This window comes from Urocitellus parryii, chromosome 11 (genome assembly GCF_045843805.1).
Source record: "Urocitellus parryii isolate mUroPar1 chromosome 11, mUroPar1.hap1, whole genome shotgun sequence".
Lineage (NCBI taxonomy): Eukaryota > Metazoa > Chordata > Mammalia > Rodentia > Sciuridae > Urocitellus > Urocitellus parryii.
Window position 1 is genome coordinate 121,212,397 of NC_135541.1, and position 20,652 is coordinate 121,233,048.

The 20,652-nt window shown below is 37.0% G+C and overlaps 1 protein-coding gene across 5 annotated transcripts in view; it reads right to left on the reverse strand.

Annotated features, from left to right (window-relative positions):
* Window positions 1-20,652, reverse strand: part of Dap3 (death associated protein 3) — a 36,121-nt gene that overhangs the window by 5,382 nt on the left and 10,087 nt on the right. For 4 of the 5 annotated variants that reach the window (XM_026404958.2, XM_026404961.2, XM_026404959.2 and 1 more), the window contains 9 exons: window positions 12,595-12,648; window positions 8,938-9,060; window positions 7,032-7,133; window positions 4,852-4,960; window positions 4,622-4,714; window positions 3,186-3,316; window positions 1,385-1,465; window positions 1,147-1,305; window positions 295-354 (listed from right to left, as the gene is read on the reverse strand). In XM_026404958.2, the coding sequence (XP_026260743.2) occupies window positions 295-354; window positions 1,147-1,305; window positions 1,385-1,465; window positions 3,186-3,316; window positions 4,622-4,714; window positions 4,852-4,960; window positions 7,032-7,133; window positions 8,938-9,060; window positions 12,595-12,636 (900 nt within the window). In that variant the 5' untranslated portion in view covers window positions 12,637-12,648. The remainder of the gene's footprint in view (window positions 1-294; window positions 355-1,146; window positions 1,306-1,384; window positions 1,466-3,185; window positions 3,317-4,621; window positions 4,715-4,851; window positions 4,961-7,031; window positions 7,134-8,937; window positions 9,061-12,594; window positions 12,649-20,652) is intronic. The other variant, XM_077791091.1, reaches the window with a different exon arrangement.

The following is a 20,652-nucleotide window of genomic DNA, read 5'->3' on the forward strand; positions in this document are numbered from 1 at the left end:
ACATAATACCTTTATTTTGTTTATTTTTATGTGGTGCTGAGGATTGAACCCAGGGCCTCGCATATGCTAGGCAAGTACTCTACCACTGAGCCACAACCCCAGCCCCAAATGAACAGATTTTAATACAGACCTAACTCCTAACTTGGTACAGTTGTAGGAATTACATAAAGTAAAAGAACATTCTGGCCATAAAATTAGTGACCTGAAGGTATTATTGGTTATGAAGTAGTAAAATATGTTTAAAATGAAAACCCAATTCTTTCTGCAATGTGCAAATCGTTCCTATGCACATACCCAGTCATTTTTCATCATTTTCCTCAGGTTGTGAATAAGTGCTAGTTCGTCTGGAGCAATCTGCATGTTGGCAAAGAGAAATAGATAATTACTTTTTTCCTAGAAGTTCTCTTGAAACAACTGAATTGATAATAATAATAAAAAAAATTCTCAATTATTATTATGCAGTCAAGGCACCTGAACATATCCCTTTGGGACAAGCTATGTTAGTTTCTGGCCCAAGATTTGCTATGCTTCTGGAGATTAAAAATATTTACCAAGAGAGAAAAACAACTTCAGCACTACACCCATGATGTTTCTAATCTTTTCCACTTAGAACCACAGCTTTTCTTTAAAAAGCTAACAGAAAGAAAAAATTAACAAAGAACTGGGTGCAGTGGTGCATGCCTATAATACCAACAATTTGGGAAGCTGAGGCAGGAGGATCACAAGTTTAACGTCACACTTGCAATTTAGTGAGATCCTCACCCACTTAGTGATACCCAGTCTCAAAATAAAAAGGGCTGGCTGAGGATGAAGCTCCAGTCCTGCAAACAAAAGAAAAGAAAAAGAAAGGCTACTCAGTGGCGCATGCCTGTAATCCCAATGATTGGGGATGTGGCTCAGTGGTAGGATCCTCCCGAGTTCAATCCCTGGTAGCAAGGGAAAACAACAAAAAAAGAGAACTCTCCCTGTTTTCAATGCATGGTGGTACCTTTCGTGTCCCCTTCTCCTTCTGAGTTATTTCCTCTCTGTATCTTAATTCAAACCCTCACAGCAAGTAAATACATTGTCTAAGTCTACACGGCTAAGCCACAGCCTCTGTACATGATGCAGCCAGAAATCAGAGAAACCAGGATCAAGTCTTCTCACTGGGGTTTTATCTTCTCTTTTTAATGTGGTCCTTCCCCAAAGGGCATTGATTCCATCCACTGCCACCAGGAGACGAAACATTCCCAAAGAACTTTGCATCTTTAGCTCCTTCATCACGATCCCAACTGCGTCTGTGGCGTTTCTCACACGGGTCAGACCCTACAGGAAGACAGAGGCTTAGAGTGCCATGGGAGGCCTTCTTTGGTTATGACATGATCCACAGCTAATGTTTTTATACCTGTTCAATCACTTCTCCCAGAGGACTGCCTTTCTCAGTGATTTCTCTCTTATTCCAGACATATTTCTCTTGAACTTTTATCTAAAAAGAAGCAAAGTAAAAACAACAACAACAAAAGATTGTTTTGCCTAAGGTCGAACCCATCCTCGGTCTAGAAGATGGGAGGCTAAGGTTAACAGAAATGAGTTTTAATCTATTTCTCAGTTCCTGTAAAAGACTCCATCACATAAGGGAATATTTTCCAAACCATTTCTGCCTGGAGCTTTGGAAAATGAAAGAAGGAAGGGAGGGACGGAGGGAGGGAGAATGGATTGATTCTGACTAAAAAAAGTCCACAACTTAACTTTAAGGCCTTAGCATCTGCTTTTTTTTTTTTTTTTTTTTTGAGACAGGGTCTCCCTATGTAGCCCAGATTGGTCTCAAACACATGGATCCAATGTCCCTTCTGCCTTAGCTTCCTGAATGCTGGAGCTACAAGAGTGGACCATCATGCCCAACTTTTTCTTTTGTGGTGTTGAAGACTGAATCCAGGGCATCACACATGCTGGGCAAGTTCTCTACAATTCCCAAGCCCTTTTTAAAAATTCTGAGACAAGGTCTTGCTATGTTACCCAAACTGGCCTTTGATCTTCCTGCCTCAGACCCCCAAATTATTGGCATTATAGGTGTGTGCCACTATGCTCAGCCTAGGTGAGTCTTTGTACTCCGAGTTAAAGAGCTATAAGCTAGAGATCATATCCAATAAACTGGAATGAAGAACAATTTTGTCTATACATCTCCCCGCCCTGCCCCCATGACAATAAGGACTGAACTCAAGGGTACTTTAGCCACTGAACTATATCCCTAGATCTTTTATGCTGAGACAGAGTCTCACTAAGTTGCTAAATCTGGCCTTGAACTTGTGATCCTCCTGTCTCAGCTTCTAAGTTAATGGGATTCTAAGTATGTGCCTCTGTCTGGGCTCCCCAAAGTATCTTTTTTTTCCCTTTGGGGTACTGGGGATTGAATTCAGACACTCAGCCACTGAGCCCTATTTTGTATTATATTTAGAGACAGGGTCCCACTGAGTTGCTTAGTGCCTTGTTACTGCCGAGGGTGGCTTTGCATCAGCGATTCTCCAGTCTCAGCCACCCAAGCCGCTGGGCTTACAGGCGTGCACCACCATGTCTGGCTCCCCAAAGTATCTTATCTGAAGAAAATTATGTAAGTGGAAGTGTGCTTATGAAGAATGTGAGGCTATATCTTGGAAAAGTCAGTGAATCAATTTGGATTTTATTCTGCTCTCCACTATATGAGAACAGTTTACTGTTGTGTCTTTATTTCCCCTGGATAAATAAATTTCAAATTGTGAGCCCACTGTGAGAAAAATAAATGAAATAAATAATAGTATATCTATTACAAATCAAATTATCAATTCTTCATAGTCTACCATGTTTTCAGTACACAAAGAAGATAATCTATATAAAGACCATCTAGCTGGTAGGAGACCCTCATTGTTTTGCAAAATTACATATAAGATGGTGTGAGGGGGAAGAAAAAAAAGAGAGAGAAGTGTGTCACAATAGGTTGGGTAGAAAGAGGTGATGGGAGGGGAGGGGGGTATAGGAAGGGCAGTAGAATACAATAGACACTAGTATGGCCCTATGTATAAACGTGGCTGTATAACCAATGTGATCCTGCAAACTGTACACGTGGAAAAATAAGATTACATACCCCATTTGAATCAAATGTATGATATGTCAAGATCATTGTAATGTTCTGAGCAACTAAAAAAAAAGAAAACTTGCCCAAGTCTAGTTACCTGGCTCAGGAAGCGTTCGTTTGCAGTTTTGAAATTCTTCAGCCAGGTTGAAGCCTCTAAAGGTTGATCAAAGCGCTGTTTATTGTAGGTAGACTGCAGAAGATCCCGACAATTTTTCACCCAAAGATGAGCTAAAAAGGGGACAAAATAAACTAGGCAGGAACTGACTATCATCAACTCAAAATACTCTATACATCTTAAGTTATGGGAAATGACTTCAATTTTCCATCTCTATCTAATCTATATCCCTATTTTTTTTTTCAGCACTAAGAATGGAACCATGGTTTCAGTATGCCAGGCAAGTGCTCTACCACAGAACAACATTCCTTAGACTGTCCATATCTATCTCTCTCCCTCTTAGTACTAGGGATCGAACTCAGGGAAGCTTTACCACTGAGTTATATCCCCCAGTCCTTTTTATTTACTTTTAAAATTTTGAGAAAGGGGCTCAGAAAAGGCTGGCCTTGAACTTGCAATCTTCTGTCTCAGCCTCCTGAGTCACTCAGATTTACTTGGTCCCCAATATACATTTTTTTAAAAAATAGTTTTTTAGTTGTCGATAGACCTTTATTTATTTTAAAGGTGGTGCTGAGAATCAAACCCAGTGCCTCACACGTGCCAGGCAAGTGTGCTACTGCTGAGCCCCAGCCCATGCCCCATATACATTTTTAAAAGTCGTCTTGCTTCAGAGATTTACTTTTTTTGATCTGGTCCACCTGAGACTAAACATTATCATTATAATCAACACATAAGATGTACCAAGTAGATTAAATGTCACTTCTGCTTACTGACAGTTTTTAAAGGCAAGTCAGAAAATGAGAATGCACACAACATTGAACAAAAAAGGATATTTGAGCCAGGTGTGGTGACTCAAACCTGTAATCCCAACTAGTCAGGAGGCTGAGGCAGGTTTGAGGTCATCCTGGGCAAATCAGGGAGACCCTGTTCTCACTATCAAATTAAAAAAAAAAAAAAAAAAAGACTAGGGATATAATAGGGATAGAGTGCTTATAGTACATGTGGCGGGGTTTAATTCTAAGGACAAGAAAAAAAAAAGTAATGGTCGCTGGGCTTGTTGGCATAGGACTGTAGTCTGGAGGTGGAGGCAAGAAGATTGCTTGAGCCCAAGAGTTCAAAGGCAGCCCAGATAACATAGGGAGACCTTGTCTCTTAAACCCTGTGGTGATCTTAAAGGTGGAACTTCATGCTCTTGGGCATTAAATATCAAAGGCTTTAGGAAGATTTTAGCCACATTTCCTCTTGTGACATTGACTTATACCTTGTAACCTGCTTGACACTAACATCATGAAGAAATCATGATGAACTAGCAAAGGCTTTTCTTTCAGCAGATGAGCCCTATTGTAGATTAAAGTTGCACTGCTGCCACAGTGAGGGGACTGGCCCTGACATACACAAGACACACAGCAAGTTCTTACCATCTGGAATATGCAGTATCAACCAATCATGCTTGGCACAGAAATGAATAACATGACAAAGACTGAGGGTTTTGCCTGTTCCCTTCTCCCCATCTAATGTACTTCTTGTTAAAGAAAATATCACCAGAGGAGATACTTTTACTATCAACAGCACTCTTACATTTCTTCTTTCTGCTCACGAGGGGAGAAAACACTGGTTCAAGATGACCCAGGCAGGCAGGAAAGGATACAGAAAAGATACCGCACAGCTGGATGAGCAAAATTGGTGTTTTTCAGATAATGCAGAAGCTCTAGGGCTGGCTTTCGTATCATCAGGCAAGCTTCACCAAATGTTTTCACCTATGAAAATAGAGAAGCAGGAAGGAGAAGGTGGGCTGTAGAACTTTTCATCACTCAGTATATACACTAAGCCTAATATGGCAACTAAGAGCACTAAATTGAATATTTTAAATTTATTCAGTTAACAAAGGTTGGATTGGTACTGAATTTGAAAATCAACTCATATGATTTAGCAGAACCCCAAAACATGTTATTCCACACCAAATAACATTACAGTCAGCTTTTGTTTATTCTTTGTTAATAATGCCTAAATATTACACTAGTTAAATGGAATCTAGGAATAACTAAGATCTTTTAATACTTAAGTATTAAAAGCATATAAAATGTTTAACAAATTATTTGATACACGTTGAACATTCAATAAATATTCTCCCACAGTTATTTTTAGTTAATTCTTATCATTACAACCAGCTATGCTTTTCTTTAGAACTTTATACATGGCAACTCAGGAGGTCTGGTTAGCTATCCCTCACCTACCAGGACATATCCCACATCACAAGCATACATCAGTATGCATCAGATTTTTTGTGTTCATTACCCTTATGCCACCAGAATACTTTGGTAGAAAAATTTGGTAAGCACTGATTGATATGTTATGAAAGTATTTATATCAACTAAGAACAAATATTTAACAAATATTATTTGCAAATATATCAGATGAAGTTTAAAATAGTGTTAGAATATTTTTTCTTTTCTGGTGCTGGGGACAGAACCCAGGGCCTCCCACTTGTAAGCACACCATCTACCAATAAGCTACATTTGCAGTACTAGTGCTGGTATTTTTGAAAGAAATCTCCCCTGAAAAAGAATTGGGTTTGTATAGGAATTGTCGGCTAAGTCACTATGCCTGGAGAAGAAGGAATAATTTCTGGTGCTAAAAATAATTCAGCTTCTTGGGAGGCTTTAGACAGGAGGATCACTTGAGCCCAGGAGTTTGGCCTGAGCAACATAGCGAGACCATGTCTCAAAAACAAAACAAACAGTAACAAAAACCCAGTAGGTGCTAATAGGAAGAACAACTGTGCCAAAAAGCCAGGGTTGCATTTAATCATGAATTTTCCCAATGGCGCTTGCGCGGTACGCTCTCTCTCTCTCTCTATATATATGCTAGGAACTGAACCCAGGGCCTCACACATGCTAGGCAAATACTCTACCACTAAGCTATATCATATCCCAAACTCTAAGATTACACTCTCTTCTTTTTTTTGTTTTGTTTTTTTTTAGGTATTGGGATTGAACTCAGGGGTACTCGACCACTGAGCCACACCCCCAGGTCTATTTTGTATTTTATTTAGAGTCAGGGTCTCACTGAGTTGCTTAGCGCCTCACTTTTTGCTGAGGCTGGCTTTGAATTTTCGGTCCTCCTGTCTCAGCCTTCCAAGTGGATGGGATAACAAATATGCACCATTGCACCTGTTGGCTCCTAGGATTACATACTTCTGAGTTAAAATTATGGCCACAAAACAATATTTTCTGAAAATATTTGAGAATGAAAACGAACAATGAAGCAGCTAATCAAAATAGCTTCTATTTAGCTCAGGAATATATTTTGCTTTTGTGTAGCACATTAAAAATATTCTGCTAAGGCAAATATTAAATTCATTTAAAATAATTATTTGAACATCAGTGGATAACAAGGAAAAAAATGCCTTGTTATTTACATAAGAATATTTACCTAGTTCCACAAAGAACTTAAAGTGGTTGGCAGAAGATAAAACATTAGCTTTAAAATAAAGTAACTGTACCATTCACAAAATAGCTAAATTTATCAGTTTTCCTTTTTTCTTTTCTTTTTTTTAGAGAGAGAGAGAGAGAGAGAGAGAGAGAGAATATTAATATTTATTTTTTAGTTTTCGGTGGACACAACATCTTTGTTTGTATGTGGTGCTGAGGATAGAACCCGGGCCACACGCATGCCAGGCGAGTGCGCTACCGCTTGAGCCACATCCCCAGCCCAAATTTATCAGTTTTCAAGTTCAAATTTTATAGTTTTCTACTCATTTAATCCCTCCCCTTTGCTATCACTGGCTTGTGTTCTGGGACCTCACCAGTTCCATTCTGTTTTGCACACCTGCATTACAAATCGAGGAGGCAGGCCATGGGGAAATACAGTCTTCAAATCCTGGAGGGGGATGGTGTAGTGCTGGCCCTCTTGCTGCTCCCCATGCTTGGCCTAGGAAATAAAAATGTAAACAGCTATAATGGGGACACACAAGTGATACTGACTTTACAAAGTGAATAGGGTCTACTAGACCACACTGGGGAAACACTCATTTCTCAGAGCTAGAAAATATCTTTTACTTATCTTAGTCAAAACTGCTGGTTGTTTTCTCTAAGTCCTGCATATACTAGAAGGTTGTAACCTGAATGATAAAGCCAGTTGTTCAGCAAATAAACTCTAGATGTGGAGGTAACAGAGATAATTTTTGCCATCTGGATTCTTTGGTGTTGTGTATAGAGATGCTCCAGTCATGTGACAAAATCATCTGCATGCTGCTGTTTCCATAGAAACCCCAGATGAATTGGCAAAGAAAGGGACTACAATTATAGAAGAAGCTGAAAGATACATCAGTGACTTCATTCATTTATTCTATTTCATTCTGTGCTTGTGAAAAATAGATGAATGCTAGAGATGCATTTAAAATACATTCTATTTAGATGACATTTTGGATAGGGAGTTATTTTTTTTTTAACGTTTAATTAGTTAATTATTTATTGGTACTGGGGATTGAACTCAGAGGTGCTTTACCACTGAGCTACATCCCCAGATCTTATTTATTTGGAGACAGGGTTTCACTAGGCTGTTGAGTGAGACTGGCCTTGAATTTGTGATCCTCCTGCCTCAGCCTCCAAAGCCACTGGAATTACAGGAGTACAACACCATACCTTGTTTATTTTTTAAAAATTGCACACAGCCATATTAAGATTGGAGGACTCAGAGGGGTAGGTGCAGGGACAAAAACGGTGTCAGTTCCCTTCACATTAAAGCACGGACCACACAACTAATTTCACTTATGAGAGGCAGCAACAACTCTGGGAAAGGAGAAAGGAAGTCGACCCATCTACTTTAATCGGACTGGAAAATGCAACTGGATCCTGCTGGAACCTGGATTCTGCTGATGAACTTCATTTCAGATGCCACTCTTCCAATAACAAATCAAGTTAAGTTTCTCTCCAGATACTTGGAAATCCATTTTAAAGGTGGAAAATAATACCAGATTGGTTATTTACCTGCCCTGCTGTGCAGTTTTGAGCAAGTAGTTTGATTTCTTTAGGATTTTCCGTATGAGGATTTGGTAAGCTATGGTTGGTTGTTTTTTTCTTTTTTCCTTCTTTCTGGTACTGAGGATTGAGCCCATTTAGCTACATCTCCAAACCTTTTATTTTTTTTATTTGGAGATGGGATCCCACCAAGTTGCCCAGGTTGGTTTCAACTTGTGATCCTCTTGCCCCAGTCTCTCGAGTGCCTGGGACTATACACATGCACCACTGTGCCAGGCTGGTCATCATTTTTTTTTTTCCGGGTCTGTGTGTGGTGGTGCTGGGGGTCCGACCCAGATCCCCATAAACACTAGGTAAGTGTTCTATCATTAAGGTACACCAAAGGTGGGCCTTGGTCATGTGTTTTGTAAATAAAATTTTATTGGAACACAACCACACCTAATTTGTTCATGGTGGCACTGAGTAACCGTGACAGACATATTCTAGCCCATAAGCTTAAACTATTAAGCTTGTCCTTTAAGGAGAATTTTGCCACCCTGCATACAATATCAATAACAATAATAAGTTTAGTACTTACTGAGTACTTTATGTTACCTTAATATCAGACAGGGACAGGGACTATCTGGGTTACAGAGATTTGAATATATGTAAAATTGCTTAGTTTCCTTAAATTTCAGGTTTCCTAATATGTAAAAAGAAGACACCAGCACAAAGTATAATTCATGAAATACCTCACATATACATTAGCAACTCACTGGGTCACTTTCATTAGTGCGGAAAATGGCTCTGGGACTCTCAATTGGAACCTGGTTTTCTAGGTGAGCAGCAGCGATTCGGGGTGCCTGGGTCCCAGTGTGCAAAAAACATCTAGGATCCAACTATAAAAGAAAGCATTTTTAGTGTTTTGAAATTATTAGGCTTTTTATACTTGCTATAACACCAAGGATGTAAGCTGTATCTACAACGGGGAAAAATGTCACATATATATATATATATCTATCATATAACAAATACTAAGTACACATGCCTACTAATAAATATTTTCTTAAAGAAATGTAATGAGGAAGTATATACAGCATCTAGCCAATGAAAACAAACTGCCTAACAGGCAATTTAATAAACTGTAGAGGAAACCTCCGAACTACTATTTATAGATTTCAACTTAAATTAATGGTATAAGGTAATAGGGTGTTCCAATTTTGTATGATTGTAAATTAACTCCACAGTAGATGAAGCACATCGAATAGTCCTCTACATTTCTCTGCCTCCACTGTAAATAGTTTGGGGTCAGGTGACTACTTTTGTCTAAAGAGCTATGAGTGGAAATAACTTGTGTGTTAGTTCTAGTCAAAACCAATTAAAAGTGGGTATAAATTCTCTTCTTTTCCCGCTGAGGTGGCAACCTTAAAAGTTACATGTTACTGTGTGTTGTGGCATGCTTGTAATCTAAGATACTTCAAGGGAGAAGCAGGAGGATCATTGAGCACAGGATTTTATCCAGTCTGGACAACACAGCAAGACTGCCTTGGGGAGGGTGGGGGAAGAGCTACATGTTGAAAAGGTATCCCATGAAGATAAAACTTTGTCCCCAACCCTTATCTTGCCTCAAAACCCTTTGGAAATACAGGAACAGGAAAAAAGATCACTTTCAGAGAACACAAAAACACAAACAAGAATTAAGGGCTTATTACCTCAATAAAGTAATGTGTCTAATCCACCTTTGTACTAATACTACTCAAGTTTATGTACTGGAGAGAAAGCATCATGTCTTTTAAAAGTGGAAAACCAAAAATATTCAAAGGCCACTTGGTGGTGCTATTTCTTTTTTTTAGATTTTTAAAATTTTTTTATTTTTTTTAACCCACAACTTTTATGTATTTCCCAATGTTAAGATCAAGTTACTTAACTATGGGTATTAAACTTTATCTTAAATAATTATTTAAGTATTGATGAATAGGAAATTACTTGGTCTCTCAAAAGAAGTCTTACTTTTTAGGTGCTAAATACCCTGAAATTATGTTATTAAAAATATCTTATATTTCCCATGGATTTTTTTCTTTCTTTTTTTTTTTATTGTTGGTTGTTCAAAACATTACATAGTTCTTGATATATCATATTTCACACTTTGATTCAAGTGGGTTATGAACTCCCATTTTTACCCCGTATACAGATTGCAGAATCACATCAGTTACACTTCCATTGATTTACATATTGCCATACTAGTGTCTGTTGTATTCTGCTGCCTTTCCTATCCTCTACTATCCCCCCTCCCCTCCCCTCTTCTCTCTCTACCCCCTCTACTGTAATTCATTTCTCCCCCTTGTATTATTTTTCCCTTTCCCTTCACTTCCTCTTGTATGTAATTTTGTATAACCCTGAGGGTCTCCTTCCATTTCCATGCAATTTCCCTTCTCTCTCCCTTTCCCCCCCACCTCTCATCCCTGTTTAATATTAATCTTCTTCTCATGCTCTTCGTCCCTACTCTGTTCTTAGTTACTCTCCTTATATCAAAGAAGACATTTGGCATTTGTTTTTTAGGGATTGGCTGGCTTCACTTGCCCTTCAATAGATGAATGGATAAAAAAAAAATGTGGCATTTATACACAATGGAGTATTACTCTGCATTAAAAAATGACAAAATCATAGAATTTGGAGGGAAATGGATGGCATTAGAGCAGATTATGGTGGTGCTATTTCTACAGTAATCTGATGACTTTTTAGTTACCCCTTTTCTAGCAAATTAAAAGATAAATGGATTCCTTAATTCTTAGAGTGTTATAATTGGCATCACTCAGCTAATCTTGTTTTTAGGAAAAACAACCAAATATACAATTGCCTCTGCACAGTTCCAGAATGCACATCATGCAATTCCTGCAAGAACAATATCCAATATATAAGATCAACTTGAACCAAACTAAAATCACCAACAAAATTCTTTTCTCCAGTATCTCGTTATAGTCTAGTCTCAAGTGTTATCTGGTATTAAGGAAGCAATTTTAGCCTTGTAATATTCAGCTGGGACCAGAGTTCATTCCACTGTTGATCTTTGATTTTATTTCATTTTATAATAATACGCTATTTTGGGGATGGGGATGTGGCTCAAGAGATAGCGTGCTCGCCTGGCATGCGTGCGGCCCGGGTTTGATCCTCAGCACCACATACCAACAAAGGTGTTGTGTCCGCCGAGAACTAAAAAATAAATATTAAAAAAAAAAAAAAATTCTCTCTCTCTCTCTCTCCCTTTTTAAAAAAATACGCTATTTTATGTATATAGACTTTTTCATAAATAAATCCTGGGGTTGGAGGGAGGGAGAGGAAAAAAATATACTGGAGGAAGTGCTCCTTTATTCTAGAGAATTTAATCTGTAATTACATGCTCTTCTGGTCATTTCTCATCCTCAGGATTTAGTTCTGGGAGGATTTCCTGTGGACTTAACTAATCTAGGTTAGGTGCTCCTCCTGGGTGCTGCAACAGTACCATACTGCACAAATTATTTATTCATGAATCTACTACTGGACTGTGAGGTTCTGGAGTATGTGGATTGTAAAGTACAATATGGCCCCATAATTAGGTCATAAGCTTTAAAGTCAGACAGATTTGGTATCTAGGCTTTATAACTTTGCAGCCAATTTCTTAGGTAAGTTACCTAGCCATTCTAATCTTTAGTTTCTACATATTTGAAATAGGGATATTATCTACTTCATGGGTTGCTCATGAGGATTAAAATAAGGCACTTAACACAGTATCCAGCACATAATGAAATGCTCTCTAAATAGTAACTATTATAGTGAAATGAGCCATTTTAGAATTCTGAGTACCTGCCATATAAAAGGTACTGAAAAAGCTATTTTGGTAAATAAATGAAAGGAATGATGTAAAACCACAGATTCTCCCCAATATATGATTTCATCCTACCATTAGATTTATAGGTCTAAATAGGCAAATTGTTTTTCTTTTAGATACTTCACTAAGGGAGATATCATTAGTCCAATAAGAAAAAAAATTAATAAGGATAAGTGCAATTAAACTTAACTTTTTTTCTTCTTTTTTGGTGCTGGGGATTGAACCCATGGCCTTGTGCATGCAAAGCAAGCACTCTACCAACTGAGCTATATCCTAAGCCCCGTAACCATGTTTTTTGAAAAACATTATTATCCTATCACATGGTAAATTCTCATGCACAACTATTCTACTGAGATCTGTTAACTGAAAACTTAGAGCAACTGGCAGTGAAGTTCATGGGTAGAAAATTGGAATTGTGCCTATTCTTTTGAGTGCATACTTGTAAATTAAAATACTAGTCAGCTGAAGTTCTCCAGAGTATTCGTTCTGGATGTAATGAAGCTACCTAAAACCAACAAATCTACCTACAGATAGTTTGCACAAAGTGTTCAGGTCTGTTAGGACTTACCCTCTGGCCCCTGGAGAAAAGCTTTGTTATTCCATTCAGCATTGTCCCTGAACTCTTAAAAAAAAAAAAAAAAAAAAAAAAAAAAGTAAAAAGGTAAGCCACAACTGGGAAAGATACCTGAAACATGCAAAAAAGACAATGGATTAATATCTAGAATATGCAGAAGAAAGTTTCCAGAAAAGGAAATATCAATGGTTAATAAACACAATAAATTTTCAATCTCATTACATTTCAGGGACAACAGCAAATGTTACAAGAGCCTGAGAAATACTGGGAATTTTCATACACTGCCACTGGGAGTATAAATACAAATACCTTGAAAAAATATTTGGGATTATCTTTGCAAAAATGAAAATGTATAACTCTGTGACCCTGATATTTTACTTCTTGGTGTTTATACTAGAAAAACACATACATGTGCAATGAGTGAGAACTATTACATCTAGCATGATATAATTTCAATCATTATTTGGGGGATATACACATATGCAGTAAAACTGAAACAAGTAAAATGGAAGAAAAAAGTAAAAAAAAAAAAGGTTACTCTTAAGAAGGAAGGAAAGGGAAACAATTGGGGAAGGATGCACAAATGCACACAATCATCAGGTAATGATCTATTAACACTAGAAAATGGATAAATGAGTATTTTATTACTTTATGTTATGTGTTATATTTATTTATTTTTGTTATAAATTTTAAATCTAGGGGTTGGGGTTGTGGCTCAGCGGTAGAACACTCGCCTAGCATGTGCAAGGCCCTGGGTTCGATCCTTGGCACCACATAAAAATAAATGAAATAAAGGTATTGTGCCCAACTACAACTAATAAATAAATAAATAAATAAATATTATATTATTATAATTGTTCTTTTCAGTTGTTAGTTGTTAATCTGTTACTATGAATTGAACTTTATCATAGGTGTGTGTGTATAAAAAACGTATCTATATGGTGTGTGTGTGTGTGTGTGTATATATATATATATATATATATATATATATATAAATTTTAAATCTAAAAACCTCAATCTTTCGGGAGCCAAATGATGCGTGTGTGTGTGTGTGTATGTGTGTTTTTTTTTTTTTTTTTTTTTAAATGGGGATTGATCCCAGGGCTTTGCACATGCTGGGCAAGTGTTCTTTCATTGAAGTATATCCCCAACTCTTAAAGTTTAGAATACAATATGTCCTCTGCCCCTTTTACATAAGGAACCAAGATCTCCAGTGGATGCCTGAAACCAGAAGTACCAAACCATATAGATACGTTTTTTTTACACACACACACACACACCTATGATAAAGTTCAATTCATAGTAACAGATTAACAACTAATAACTGAAAAGAACAATTATAATAATATAATGTAATGTTATGTGAATGTAGTCTCTCTCCTTCTCAAAATATCTTATTGTGGAACTGGGGGCAAGGCCAGAGGTGGACTACTTGCCTACCATGTATAAGACCATGGATTCAATCTCTAGCACCCCTCAAAAACAAAAGAAAACAAAACCCAGGCTTACTGAATTTTCACTTAAAGAAAGCCCCCGACAGCTTTTCTTTGGTACATCTGAATTGCCAGCATCACTACTCTTACACTTAGGGACCGTCACTAAGTAAAATGAACATCACCTGAAAAGAAGCACTTCAACAATCAGGACATTCCGTCTCCTAACTGAGATGGCTACAAAGTGACTGATGGGTGGGTAGCGCATGTATTAGTATTATAGTTTGGATATACTAGACAGGGGGATGATTCAGTTGTAGGAAAGCAGAAAATTTCATCAAGCTTCTCAGAATGGTATACAATTTAAAACATGCAAACTGTTTATTTTTGTAATTTTTCATTCAAGATTTTTGGATCATGGTTTAACTTGGGTGACTGAAATTACAGAAAGTAAAACCACTATCTCGCCCTGATAGAATAAATTATTCTAGATGGTTAATTCAGTTTGCTTAATCATTTCCACCTTTCTTATGACCAAAATTCTTAAAGCAACAACAGGCTGGGCACGGTGGTGTATGCCTATAATCCTAGTGAGTCAGGAGGCTGAGGCAGGAGGATGGAAAGTTCAAGGACAAGTCTTAGCAAGTCAGCAAGACCCTCAGAAACTTTTAGTGAGATCCAGTCACAAAATAAAAACTAAAAAGGACCAGGGGTGGAGTTCAGTGGTAGAGCATCCCTGGATTCAATCCCCAGTTGGAAATCAAAAACCAAACCAAACCAAACCAAACAAAACACAAAAACAACAAAAAACAAACAAACAAAAAAACCCCAAAAACAAAACAAAAAAACCTCCCACTAATAACAAAGTCAAGTTACTGTGTGCCAAGTACCATGGTGAACACAATGGTAAACAAACTGTTAATAGTCTCTAACCTAATACTATTTCCTTTGAGTTTTACCTCCTTTTAGTTTTCAAGTTTACTTTTTGATAAAAATGACAAGGATTCCTTAATTTGTTCATTCAAGAAACACATAATGATGTGCTTCTGCATGCTTATATCATACAGAGTACATAGTGGTAAAAAAAAAAAAATATATATATATATATATATATAGTCTCTAGGGACTGCCTCCTTTTTTATCTGTTGATTCCAGGGCTCCTTTGCTGCTTCTAAGAACCAGAGGCCTAGAGGCAGCTCCCAATATAAGTTTGGTAAATACTAACTAGTCCTATAAAACGCACCAAAGATCTATGGCTGAATAAAATTTGAGAACTGATACAAAGTAATTTCTTGATTAAGTACAATACATATTAGCACATTAAAAGTTTTAGGGAAAACTATAATAGAGTTCATTTTACACTGTTTCCCAAATTTACTTGGCTTTAACATCCTTTATTGAAAAACAGTAGTATTAATACCATTCTTAGATAACAAGAGGGCCCCTGCTAAGGAGTAAGGTGGTGGCTTTGTGTTTCCAAGCCCAAGCATGAACCTCTACTAGGTCCCAGACTGGGTTAGGACCCATCTGCTCTACTTATTACCTGTTGTCCTTAACTTTCTTTGCCTTACAAATGACTTCACTGGAGACAATTGCCCAATGCCTACGTTTGGTTCCTAATACAGCTATGCAGACAAGAGTTGACCTAGCAGGTCTGAAATTCCTAGCATCAAGTTTGGCCCTGAGCTGGTATCCAGGAACTTGAATTTCAGGATCACCACCCACCATGCGTACAACTGGCTAAGAATTTATGAAAGCTACGCGGTTTATAGTGAACATCTGCTTTCCTGCTGGGAATCTAGGAAGTCTGGAATTTTATACATGCTAAACAGTTGATGCCTACACAACCAACCCCCAATAAAAAACCTGGCACTGAGTTTCTAATAGGCTTCCCTAGTAGACAGCATTTCACAGGTACTGGCACAACTTATTACTAGAGAAATTATGTGTACTCTTTATGATTCCATTGAGAAAGGAGTCTTGGAAGCTTCCTTTGATAATTTTGCTTTGCTTCCTTTCACTGTAATTAATAACAGCCATAAATATAACTATATGCTGTTTTTTGAGTACTCCTATCAAATCACAGGAGCTGAGGGCAATCTTGGTAATTACCAACACAAGCACTCAATGTCCAGTACCACCCAACACTCATCTCTACCTGGTGCCCAATACCATCTTTGACAAACTCAAGTTTCTTCACCCCAATTGTTAATTCTCCCCCATATCAACTATCCTCAACTCCTGTGCCTTTAGCACTATTTCCCTTGCACGCTCATGCCAATTCTGACACTACATGGCAAGTGATTTCCAACCCAAAGCCCTCCCACCCAATCTCATCTCTCCTGATCCCTAAACTACTCCTAGTACCAGTGTCATTCTAAAAATATCTGTCCAATTCTGCTCCCTAGGTCTTCCCAGTGCTCCCTGGAACAAATACTACTATGGAAGAGTTATGGGTTCTGGAGGGAATCTCAGTCCTGGAGACAAGAGTGAGCAACATGGTCTAGAAGTCACTTCTTTGTTTTCATGGTTCTGGGGATCAAACTCAGGTCCCTGTATGTGCAGGGCAAATGCTATGTGAATAAGCTATACTACTAGCCTGAGGCTACTTCTTCCCACAGGTGTGCCAGTGGACTAGTATTCTGGCTATGTTATAGACATTATGGGAAATGTTGGTCAGGAAAATGATCTTGTATATAAATTAAAACAACAGATCTACTAGTCTTAAATTGAACATCTCTAACCCATTTTCTTCATTGAAGTCTTGCTTAAAATCCTTTAATATTTTCTCACTGTTTTTAACAGAAAAGATCTTGTTACTATATAACAACAGGGAGGGATGAATAACAAAAGTCTGATCCCCAAGCAGATAATCTCCAACCACATTTTTCAATGTCATTTAAAATACCTATAAGCAAGAACAAACAAAATGCCTAAAAGCAGAAAGAATCCTATTGGTAAATCAAATGAATGTGAAAGATGTTTGCTCATTCTATTTTCCAGGGCATAAACAAACCAGAGCTTGGCATGATAAAGGCTCAAAGCCACTAATTCTATGAAAACTTGGGCACTATTTTCTGCTTTTGGGCTTTCATGTCATTTGAAGACTCATTTACAGAGCAAAGAAAGGAGTTTTTACTTGTAACTAGAAGATAGATAAGGACAGGCTTCCTATTAAAAATGAATGACAGTAAAAATTAAACGATAATTATTTCAAGGATTGCAGGGAGCAAAAATGAAAAAAATTATCAAAGATATCATTAAATACTTCTGTTTTTCAATTGTCAACCACCTATTCCAAAAGTTCTGCCTCCACCCCTACCTCCTGTCATTTTTTATTTAAAATGTGAGTAATGTAGTTCCTTTAATCTTTAAGTTCTTTGAAGCTTTACCAAATGTACTTGGAAAGGACAGTCACTATTGTATTATTTAGAAAATACACACACATACACACACATTTTAATTAAGGAACCCAGAGGTATTTTACCACTGAGCCACATTCCCAGCCCTTTAAAATATTTCTTTCGAGACAGGGTCTCACTAAGTTGCTGAGGCTGGCCTCAAATTTGAACTCCTTCTGCCTCACACTTCCGAGTTGCTGGGATTACAGGTGTGCACCACCACACCTAACTAGTCACTATTGTATTTAAACTTCCAACTACTTTACAGATGAAACATTTAGCTAGATTTAGAACATTTCTTAAAAAAAGAAAAAAAAAAAAAAGATAAACTTGTCTATATAGGTCAAATGTAACCTGAGAAGGAAGTCAGAAAAAGCCTGTCCAAATTTAGAAATTTATACCAACGACTGCATGCTAAAACTTCAGTATTCATAAAAATCATTAAGTTCCATTTTTTGAAACATTTTTTTCCCACTAAGTATAAAATAGCTTTTACTGTGTTTTTTTTTTTTTTTTTTTTTTTTTTTTAGGTACTAGGAATTGAACCCAAGGTTTCATACATGCTAGGCAAGGACTTTACCACTGAGCTACATCCCCATCCTTTTTGATTTTGAAATAGGATCTTCCTAAGCTGCTCAGGCTGGACTTGAACTTGTGATCCTTCTGCCTCATACTTCCCAGTAGCTGGGATTAAGGTATGTATCACCACACTAGGTAATAGTTTGTTATCTTTAATTACTGAATATTATTCCATGATATTGTGCCACAGTTTGTTTAAGCATTTAAACAAATTTCCACTGAAGGACATCTGGGTTGTTTCCAATTCTTAACTATCATGAGAAAAGTAGTTATGAACATTCATGTACATGATTTTGTGTGAAGAGAATCATAGATCCTTTAGGTTAATTTGATCTAGTTTAAGAACTGAATGAATTCAGAACTAAATTATGTCTACATTAATTGAAACTATGATCACTGAATATTTTTCAGAAACAGGCTGTATCAGCCAGGATGCTGAGGAATGAAGATTGAAAGTTCAAAGTCAGTCTCAGAAACTTAGCGAGATCCTAAGCAAATCAGTGAGACACTGTTTCAAAATAAAAAATAAATAGGGCAGGGGATGTGGCTCAGTGGTTGAGCATCCCTGGTTCTATCCCTGGTAACCCCCCCATCCCATTCTCAAAAAAGAAGCAGGATGTATGGTAAACAATTTGTAGTCATTATCTTACAACAATCCTATGAGGCAGATGTTATTATTATTATCCCCAAGTGAAAATAAGTATGAATAGAATATATAACTTCTCAAAGGTAGTTTTAGAATTGAAAGCTATACTTGAATATAAGACTTTCTTTCCCATTAGCCATGGTATATACTACACCATCAATCATCAATGTTTAATAATTTCTAGTGACGAGAAATAGTCCATGTAGTTTAAAAACTGAATATACTCTCACAATGAATGGTGAAATGTCTCCTCATAGCTTCCTTTTACTGTCAATTTTTCTCTTGGATTTTACAAGTTATATTCCACATGACAACTTTTCAAATATTAAAGGTAGTTATGTCCTATTTTTTTCTGTTGCTGGGTAAATGTCTTCAGTTTCTTAACTTAAAGTAATAATCATGTAATGTAAGTCCACTCTCTATATTATCTCAATACACTTGAGATATGATCTGTCATTTCTTATTTATTACATTTCAGAGTGACTATTTGTAACTATCATACCACTGTTTCATGAGAACACATTTTACTAAAATCACCTCTTAAAAAACCCTCAAAACAGATCACTTACATGTAAAATAAAATCTTAAATCACACGTGAAATCTTCATGACCTTAAGTTATGCAATGGCTTCTTAAATATGACACCAAAAGCAAAAGTGACAAAAGTAAAAATACACACTTAAATTTCAAAAATATTAAAACATGTGCTTTACAATTCATAATAACCAAAATATGGTTCAAATTATCAACTTATATACCCATCAATAATGAATAGATTAAGAAAATGTGATATATATACACAATGAAGTCTTTTCAGCCACAAAGAATAATGAAATTATGGCATTTGCTGGCAAATGAATGGAAATGGAGACCATCATGCTAAGTCAAATAAGCCAGTTTCAGAAAATCAAAGGTTGAATGTTTTCTCTCTATGTGGAGGTTAGAACAAAATAAGAGAAAGGAGGAGGGGAGGAAGTGCTACCATAAAGATATTGGGATAATCAATACAGTAGAAGGAAATCAAGAGGGAGGGAGGAAGGACAGGAAAGGGGAAGAAATGTGGAATGATTTTTAAAAAAATCATGCTATATGCATATATAAACACACCACAGGGAATTACACTTTCCATGTAAGTAGAAAGAACCCATCAAAATAAATAAATAGATGAGTGAAAGGAAGATCAGTAGAGGAAGGAGAATGAGTTAAGTGAGGAGGGGAAGGAAAGCAGGGATCAGGAACTGAAATGAAATTCCATGCATGTATAATTTTGTTGCAATGAACTTAGTTAACATGTATAAACTATAATGCTTTAAAAACAACAAAAGTAGGGCTGGGATTGTGGCTCAGCGGTGGAACGCCCTCCTAGCACGGGCGGGACCAGGGTTCGAGCCTTAGTACCACATAAAAATAAGGGCATTGTGTTGTGTCCATGTACACCTAAAAAATAAATATATCTATATAAAAAAAGTCTTGTGCTTCAAAACATATCATCAAGAAAATGGAATAGGTGGGTGGGGGTTGTGGCTCAGCAGTAGAGTGCTCACCTAGAACATGTGAGGCCCTGGGCTCGATCCTTAGTACCACATAAAAATAAACAAATAAAATAAATGTATTGTGTCCAACTACAACTAAAATATAAATATTAAAAAAGAAAATGGAATAGGAGAAAATATTTGTAAATCACATATCTGACTAAGAACTTATATCTGTAATATAACTTCACACCCACTAGGATGGCTAAAATCAAAAGGTCAGACAGTAACAAGTATTAGAGAGGATCTGGAAAAACATTCTGACACCAAATGTGTGGGTCTTCCAAACCAAGCAATTCTCCAATTCTCTGTGGACACCAATTAATTAGATGTTCTACTCATGCTATTTACCCTCAGATCCTACCAGTTAATAACTTTGTTCTGTAAGACTACCCCTCACTTCAGAAGACAATCACCTTTTACATTGCTGTTGGGATTATAAAATAGTGCCGCCACTTTGG